General features: G+C 53.5%; 1 protein-coding gene across 1 annotated transcript in view; it reads right to left on the reverse strand.

Annotated features, from left to right (window-relative positions):
- Positions 1–8,676, reverse strand: part of LOC311328417 (rho guanine nucleotide exchange factor 11-like) — a gene marked incomplete at both ends in the record, with an annotated part of 10,809 nt that extends 2,133 nt beyond the window's left edge. Inside the window, 19 exon segments of the mRNA XM_084462388.1 lie at positions 128–175; positions 498–701; positions 1,323–1,455; positions 1,961–1,990; positions 2,356–2,452; positions 3,001–3,130; positions 3,759–3,782; positions 4,243–4,365; positions 4,604–4,700; positions 4,960–5,002; positions 5,582–5,680; positions 5,857–5,961; positions 6,946–7,014; positions 7,482–7,559; positions 7,561–7,578; positions 7,715–7,752; positions 7,947–7,995; positions 8,350–8,457; positions 8,605–8,676. Coding sequence (XP_084318514.1) covers positions 128–175; positions 498–701; positions 1,323–1,455; positions 1,961–1,990; positions 2,356–2,452; positions 3,001–3,130; positions 3,759–3,782; positions 4,243–4,365; positions 4,604–4,700; positions 4,960–5,002; positions 5,582–5,680; positions 5,857–5,961; positions 6,946–7,014; positions 7,482–7,559; positions 7,561–7,578; positions 7,715–7,752; positions 7,947–7,995; positions 8,350–8,457; positions 8,605–8,676 — 1,565 coding nt within the window.
- Positions 8,677–8,981: the final 305 nt, after the last annotated feature.

Genomic DNA, 8,981 nt, shown 5'->3' on the forward strand with positions numbered 1-8,981 from the left:
ACACAAACGCACAGCTTAACACAAACGCACAGCTTAACACAAACACATTCAGTTATGGCACACACACACACACACACACACACACACACACACACAGCGACGGCCGAGAGGAGACTGTGTGACTCACCTCCGTCTGGAGCGCGGGGTGTACGGGGGGGTGGGGTTCTCCAGGGAGCTGCGAACACAAACAATACACATCAATGTGTGTGTGTGTGTGTGTGTGTGTGCGTGCGTGCGTGTGTGTGTGTGAGAACAATATGCATGTCTGTGTGGGTGTGCGACAGTGTGTGCGTCTGTACACAGTATGAATGCATGCCTGCTTAAGTCTGTGTACACACTACACCTGTCTTCGTGTGTGTGCCTGTGTGTGTGTGTCTGTGTGTGTGTGCGTCTGTGTGCGCGCGCACATGTGTGTGTGCGCGCATGTGAGTGTGTGTGTGTGCATGTGTGTGTGTGCGCATGTGTGTGTGTGCATGTGTGTGCGTGTGTGTCCTCACCGCGCGGAGCTGCTGGAGGCAGAGGAGGCGCTGTGATGCAGCGGCCGGAGGCTCCGCCCCTCCCTCTCCTCCCCGCAGTCCTCCATGTCCACGTCGCTACGGGAACGGGGGACCGACTCCGCCCCCGAGGCCACGCCCCTCCGACGCCCCTCCCCCTGCGCCTTCAGAGACTCACTGCGAGCCAGACGCACCGAGACGGTCGGACTGAGAGAGAGAGAGAGAGAGAGATGGAGGGACAGATGGAGGGAGAGAGATGGAGGGAGAGAGAGATGGAGGGAGAGAGAGAGATGGAGGGAGAGAGATGGAGGGAGAGAGAGAGATGGAGGGGGAGAGATGGAGGGAGAGAGAGATGGAGAGAGAGAGAGAGATGGAGAGAGAGAGATGGAGGGAGAGAGATGGAGGGAGAGAGAGATGGAGGGAGAGAGACAGAGAGATGGAGAGAGAGATGGAGGGAGAGAGAGAGATGGAGAGAGAGAGAGGGAGAGAGAGATGGAGGGAGAGAGAGAGATGGAGGGAGAAGAGATGGAGGGAAGGAGGGAGGGAGAGAAGGAGGTGAGAGAGAGAGAGATGGAGAGAGAGGAAGAGAGAGAGAGAGAGAGGAAGAGAGAGAGAGAGAAAGAGAGGGGGAGAGAGAGAGCAGAATTGACGTTGAGAGAGAGAGAGAAAATGTAGGTAGGGGGTAAAAGCCGGAAGGACAAAATCTGTATCATGGACCTGACGCATGCACACACACACACACGCACTCACACGCACACACACACACACGTGCACGCACACACACACACACGCACACACACACGCGCACACACACACACACACACACACCTGTCCATGCCGTCGTCCCCCAGGCTGCTGGTGGAGAGCCTCTGTGGGTCCGCCTCCCCCCCCTCCTCCTCCCCGGGGGTCTCCGTGTGGTTCTCAAACTGCTGGATGATGTTCCTCACACTGCCCGGACGAACTGGACACACACACACACACACACACACGCACGCACGCACGCACGCACACACACACACACACGCACGGTTTAGTTTTAAAAAAATAAGAAGACTGACAGAGTGACAAAGACACGGGGAAAAACAACAACAGGTTAAAGGTACCCAATGTCATTTCTGACCACTAGTATGCGCTCTAGAGCACATTTGAGAAGGTGGTCCCCGAAAAACGCGTACTACATCATCGCGGAGCACATAATAGTGACGTTTCACACATCTTTGTTGTTTTCACAACATTAGCTAAATATCATTTTGTGAAGAAATTACAAGGTAGGGAAGACATTCAAGTGATTCAACATGTTTATTAGACTACAAGGAACCATATAATCGAGGAATTTCGAAAATAAACAAAGAACGGATTGTTTTGATTCACGTTTCGTTGGGTACCTTTAACTCAGACTAAGTGATCAAAGAGGAACAGAAAACGGAGTGATAAAAAGAGAGAGAGAAAAAAAAGGAGGAATGTACCTTCGGAAGGAGACAACGGGACGTGGAACGCTGGGAAATCAAAAGAACAAAAACAACCCAAAACAACAATGAGAACCCAACGAGGCCGACGCAGAAACCAACACTCAAAACAATGAGGATGACGGCGCGGGGACCAAAAAAAAAAAATAGTGTGAAGGAGAACAATGAATATGACGAGTGTGTGTGTGTGTGTGTGTGGGGGGGGGGGGAGAGAGAGAGAGAAAGAGGGAGGGGGGGAGAGGGAGAGGGAGGGAGAGAGAAAATGAGAGAGAAAGAGAGAGGGAGGGAGAGAGAGAGAGAAAGAGAGGGAGAGAAAGAGGGAGGGGGGGAGTGTGTATTTGTACTGGACTGGGAGGTGCATGTGTGTGTGTGTGTGTGTGTGTGTGTGTATTTACTGGACTGGGAGCTGCTCCGGGGCTTGGAGCCGATGTACTTCAGGATGGGGTTCCTCTTCCTGTCCTCTCCATCCTTCTCCTTCCTGGTGCCGCTCAGCTGCGGGTGAAACACATGAGAACCCAGGACTCGACATGAGAACCCAGGACTCGACATGAGAACCCAGGACGCGACATGAGAACCCAGGACACGACATGAGAACCCAGAACACGACATGAGAACCCAGAACACGACATGAGAACCCAGGACGCGACATGAGAACCCAGGACACGACATGAGAACCCAGGACACGACATGAGAACCCAGAACACGACATGAGAACCCAGAACACGACATGAGAACCCAGAACACGACATGAGAACCCAGGACGCGACATGAGAACCCAGGACACGACATGAGAACCCAGGACACGACATGAGAACCCAGAACACGACATGAGAACCCAGAACACGACATGAGAACCCAGGACACAACTGAGACGAGAGAGAGAGAGGCAGAGAGAGAGAGAGAGAGCGAGAGAGAGAGAGAGAGGGAGAGAGAGAGTGAGAGAGGGAGAGTGCGAGAGTGAGAGAGAGTGAGAGAGAGTGTGTGGAGAGACTGTGTGTGTGTGTGTGTGTGTGTGTGTGTGTGTGTGTGTGCTCCCCTACCTTCTTGGTCTTGGGGAAGAAGGCCAGCCACTTGTCCTTCTCGGAGCTGAGGCCGGGGAAAACCCTGGAGTCACGCAGCTTGATGCCTGAGTGACGCAGGTAGAGAAGCACCGCAGACGCCAGGGGAGAGCTAGGGAGAGAGAGACATAGAGAGAGAGAGAGAGAGAGAGGGGGGGGGGGGGAGAGAGAGGGGGGGGGGAGATAGAGAGAGAGAGAGAGGAGGGGGAGAGATAGAGAGAGAGACATAGAGAGAGAGAGAGAGAGAGAGAGAGGGGGGGGAGATAGAGAGAGAGAGAGAGGGGGGAGATAGAGAGAGAGGAGGGGGAGAGATAGAGAGGGAGAGAGAGAGAGGGGGGGGAGATAGAGAGAGAGAGGAGGGGAGAGAGAGAGAGGAGGGGGAGAGAGAGAGAGAGGAGGGGGATAGAGAGAGAGGGGGGGAGAGAGAGAGGGGGTGAGGAGAGAGAGAGAGGGGGTGGGAGGAGGGAGAGAGAGGAGGGGGATAGAGAGAGGGGGTGAGGAGAGAGAGAGAGGGGGTGGGAGGAGGGAGGGAGAAAATGAGAGATAGAGAGGGAGGGGGGAGAGGGAAAGAGAGGGGGGAGAGTAGAGGGAGGAAGGGAGAGGGAGGGAGGGAGGAGAGAGGAAGCGAGATCGAGGAGAGGGAGAAAATAAGAAAGGGGGGGAGAGAGGAGAGGGGAACGTGAGGGGAAGCAGAGCGCACCCCCCCCCCCCCCCCCGGCCCACACCGTCATGTCTCTTACCTCCTGTCCTCTTCGTGCTTCGAGCTGCGACGTAGAAAGAACAACAACAACAACAAAACACACGGTTAGAAGATCCTCTCGCTCCTTCGCCACAAACAACGGCGCGTCCAGTAGAACCGGGTGGAACCGGCTCGAAACACCTGAGCGAGACACGGAAACCGTGCCTGTGTGTGTGTGTGTCGACAGCAGTCATGTGATGTGTGTGTCGGTAAGTGTCATGTGGCTACGAGGCTGCCTGCCCCCGGGCTCTGTGTGTGTGTGTGCGCGCGTGTGTGTGTGTGTGTGTGTGTGCGACGCTGACCTTTAGCACTCTATAGCCCAGGTACAGATGTCAAGTCGCAAAGCGCCATAACACCGTTTTACTATTTTTTTTTTTTTTTTATTGGCCCGGCACAACAGCTGACCCCGTCGGCCCGGCAACCTGTGGTGTGTGACTGGATAAGCGTAACCCCGCCCCCTTTTCTCCGGTAGCCAATCCACTCACAGGATCTCCCAGAGGGCCGTGACCTGCCGCTCCACCACCTGCCTCTCCTTGGCGGGGTCTCCGTCCAGCTGCTGTAGGTCTCCCTCGCCGAACAGAGACCCCAGACCCATCATCTGCTTGTTCCTGGTGAGACGCGTGCACGCGCGCACACACACACACACACACACACACACACACACGCATACACACACACACACACACACACACACACACACACACACACACACACACACACACACACACACACACACACAGCATGTGTTATGTTCCAATGTTCAGTGAAACACAAGTGCATACACGCACAAAACGCACTCAACATACGTATGTATACGTACGTACACACACACACACGCACACACACCTGTAGTCCTGTATCTGGTCCTGGATGTCTGGTAGCACCTGCTGCTGCAGCTCTGACAGGGGCCCTCGGATGTCCTCCTGGGCGTGGAGACGGCTCTCTACAGGGGGACAGAATACAACGCAACACCACAGTTAGACTGGGCGTGGAGACGACTCTCTACAGGGGGACAGAGTACAACGTAACTCCACAGTTAGACTGGGCGTGGAGACGGCTCTCTACAGGGGGACAGAGTACAACGTAACACCACAGTTAGACTGGGTGTGGAGACGGCTCTCTACAGGGGGACAGAGTACAACGTAACACCACATAATAAGACACACACCTGACTGCGCGTGTGCGTTTCGGGCGTAGCTTACCTATATCACTCAGGTACTCCTCTCGTACTCTGATCTTCAAGGGCTGCGAAAACGATACACTGATGAGACTTTGAAGAATAATTCAAACCAATCCAGACTCCCAAGCTAAATCCTACTAAACACATATATATGACAAATATATGACATCATGATATAAAGCTATGAAACAGCTAGGGAGAGGAAGTGGAGGAGGAAGAGGAAGTGGAGGAGGAAGAGGAAGTGGAGGAGGGAGAGGAAGTGGAGGAGGGAGAGGAAGTGGAGGAGGGAGAGGAAGTGGAGGAGGAAGAGGAAGTGGAGGAGGGAGAGGAAGTGGAGGAGGAAGAGGAAGTGGAGGAGGGAGAGGAAGTGGAGGAGGAAGAGGAGGAGGGAGAGGAAGTGGAGGAGGGAGAGGAATTGGAGGAGGAAGAGGAAGTGGAGGAGGGAGAGGAAGTGGAGGAGGGAGAGGAAGTGGAGGAGGAAGAGGAAGTGGAGGAGGGAGAGGAAGTGGAGGAGGGAGAGGAAGTGGAGGAGGGAGAGGAAGTGGAGGAGGAAGAGGAAGTGGAGGAGGGAGAGGAAGTGGAGGAGGAAGAGGAAGTGGAGGAGGAAGAGGAAGTGGAGGAGGAAGAGGAAGTCGGGTGCTTACAGCGTCCGGGTCCAGGAAGTGGGAGCAGATCTGAGGCGCGAGTGCGCGGGCGTCTTTGGGACTGGAACCCAGGTAGGACTCCACGGACAGGTAGAACAGCTGAGGCACGCGCACACGCACACGCACACGCACACACACACACACACCAACAAACGAGTCCGGATAAATAACATAACTAAATAAAGGGACAGGCCGCGACGGTACTCGTGTGTGTGTGTGTGTGTGTGTGTGTGTGTGTGTGTGTGTGGTATCTGTGAGGAGGGAGCCGTCCTGACCAGGGGGTTGGGATCCAGCAGCTGACTGAACACGTATCTCATGAACACCGTCATGTGGGCCGGACGGGTCTTCAGCAGCTCCATGTCCTGAAACGGGCCGTCCATCTGAGGGAGGGAGGGAGAGAGGGAGGGGGAGAGAGAGGGAGGGAGGGAGGGAGAGAGAGAGAGAGAGAGGGAGGGAGGGAGGGAGGGAGAGAGAGAGAGAGGGGGAGGGAGGGAGGGAGAGAGGGGGAGGGAGGGAGGGAGAGAGAGAGAGAGAGAGAGAGAGAGAGGGGAGAGAGGGAGAGAGAATAAATATTATTCAGTACATGAGCAGGTGTGTTGTATAATGTGCAGAGAGGTTGTAGACTGATTGACAGTGGATGATGTGGTTCTATGTAGACTGATTGACGGGTGGATGATGTGGTTCTATGTAGATTGATGGACAGGTGGACGTGGTTCTGGTGTCTGATTGAGGGGTGGGTGTGGTTCTGTGTAGATTGATTGGAGGATGGATGTGGTTCTGTAGTGGGTGGATGTGGTTCTGTGTAGATTGATTGGAGGATGGATGTGGTTCTGTAGTGGGTGGATGTGGTTCTGTGTAGATTGATTGGAGGGTGGATGTGGTTCTGTAGTGGGTGGATGTGGTTCTGTGTAGATTGATTGGAGGGTGGATGTGGTTCTGTGGAGGGTGGATGTGGTTCTGTGGAGGGTGGATGTGGTTCTGTGTAGATTGATTGGAGGGTGGATGTGGTTCTGTAGTGGGTGGATGTGGTTCTGTGTAGATTGATTGGAGGGTGGATGTGGTTCTGTAGTGGGTGGATGTGGTTCTGTGTAGATTGATTGGAGGGTGGATGTGGTTCTGTAGTGGGTGGATGTGGTTCTGTGTAGATTGATTGGAGGGTGGATGTGGTTCTGTAGTGGGTGGATGTGGTTCTGTGTAGATTGATTGGAGGGTGGATGTGGTTCTGTAGTGGGTGGATGTGGTTCTGTGTAGATTGATTGGAGGGTGGATGTGGTTCTGTAGTGGGTGGATGTGGTTCTGTGGAGGGTGGATGTGGTTCTGTGGAGGGTGGATGTGGTTCTGTTCTGATGGCGGGTATGTCTCGCCTCGTTGATTGTGTAGCCGTCGTCTTCCTCCTCCTCTTCCTCGGGGCCGATGATCTGGGCCTTGCCACCCTTCAAAACACACACACACACACACACACACACACACACAATCAGTATAGATAATAGTATAGAGTATTAGAGTATGAGTGAGAGAGAATGAGTGTGTGTGTGTCTCACCGAGTCAGAGGGGGTGTGTGTGTGTGTGTGTGTCTCACCGAGTCAGAGGGGGTGTGTGTGTGTGTGTCTCACCGAGTCAGAGGGGGTGTGTGTGTGTGTGTCTCACCGAGTCAGAGGGGGGGTGTGTGTGTGTGTGTGTGTCTCACCGAGTCAGAGGGGGGGTGTGTGTGTCTCACCGAGTCAGAGGGGGTGTGTGTGTGTGTGTCTCACCGAGTCAGAGGGAGTGTGTGTGTGTGTGTGTGTGTGTGTCTCACCGAGTCAGAGGGGGGGGTGTGTGTGTGTGTCTCACCGAGTCAGAGGGAGTGTGTGTGTGTGTGTCTCACCGAGTCAGAGGGGGGGTGTGTGTGTGTGTGTCTCACCGAGTCAGAGGGAGTGTGTGTGTCAGAGCTCTGTCTCCTGTGCAGGGGGGTCCTGAAGAAGGATGAGGAGGGGGAGGAGGTGGGGACTCTCACAGGCCTGGGGGAGCAAGGAGGGGGGATGGGTGAGAACACACACACGAACACACACACGCGCACACACACACGAACACACACACACACGCGCACACACACGCGCACACACGCGCACACACACGCACGCAATAATCTCTTACCTCAAAGTCTCCTTCACCCGAGTCCACTGACAACCGACCTGTCAAAACAACAATTAGAGCCATTTCCTCCATACAACCCCCCTCCCCACACACACACACCACACACACACACACACACACACACACACACACACACACACACACACACACTCACACTCACACACTCACACACTCACACACTCACACTCACACTCACACACTCACACACACACACACACACTCCAGTACGTACCTTCCCCTGCTATTAGATAGTTGGTCACTGATTCGGAGCGAGTCCCTTCCTTAAGAGAGGATAAGACCATGTCAGACACATTGAGACTCGGTGATTCATGTACTGAATATGAATCTCTGAATATGAATCTGAATATGAATCTGAATATGAATCTGAATATGAATCTCTGAATACGAATCTAAATATGAATCTCTGGATATGAATCTCTGAATATGAATCTCTGAATACGAATCTCTGAATATGAATATGAATCTCTGAATATGAATCTCTGAATATGAATCTCTGAATATGAATATGAATCTCTGAATATGAATCTCTGAATATGAATCTGAATCTCTGAATATGAATCTGAATATGAATCTGAATATGAATCCCCGACAGCACATCTAGCTGCGTTAGTCACCAGATCTTGCTGGATCTTGACCCTGACTTGCTGAGCCCGCCTCTTGGCACTTTCGATTCGCTCCTCCAGCGAGGGGGAGGGGTTCCGCGACAGCTCGTCCATCAGGTCCTAGAGGGGATTGGTCAGAGGTGGGATGTCAGAGGCGCCGATTGGCCGGCGAATAGTTAGCACCTGCCTCATGAGTGAGGCTTGCTGAGAAATATGAATGTGTGTGTGTGTGTGTGTGTGTGTGTGTGTGTGTGTGTGTGTGGTTACCTGGAGCTCAGCCTCTCCCTGTTGCAGCATTTTCCTGAGGATCTGAGAGGCGTGTTTCTGTACCTCAGGGTCCTATGACAGAGAGAGATGGAGAGAGAGAGACAGGGGGAGAGAGAGAGAGAGAGATAGGAAGAGACAGAGAGAGAGAGGGAGAGAGATGGAGAGAGAGAGACAGGGGGAGAGAGAGAGAGAGAGATAGGAAGAGACAGAGAGAGAGAGGGAGAGAGAGAGAGAGAGACAGGGGGAGAGAGAGAGAGAGAGATAGGAAGAGACAGAGAGATGGAGAGAGAGAGAGTTAGAGAGAGAGAGACAGGGGGAGAGAGAGAGATAGGAAGAGACAGAGAGAGAGAGGAAGAGAGAGAGACAGACAGGAAGAG

This window comes from Borostomias antarcticus, assembly GCF_949987555.1.
Source record: "Borostomias antarcticus genome assembly, contig: scaffold_1077, whole genome shotgun sequence".
Lineage (NCBI taxonomy): Eukaryota > Metazoa > Chordata > Actinopteri > Stomiiformes > Stomiidae > Borostomias > Borostomias antarcticus.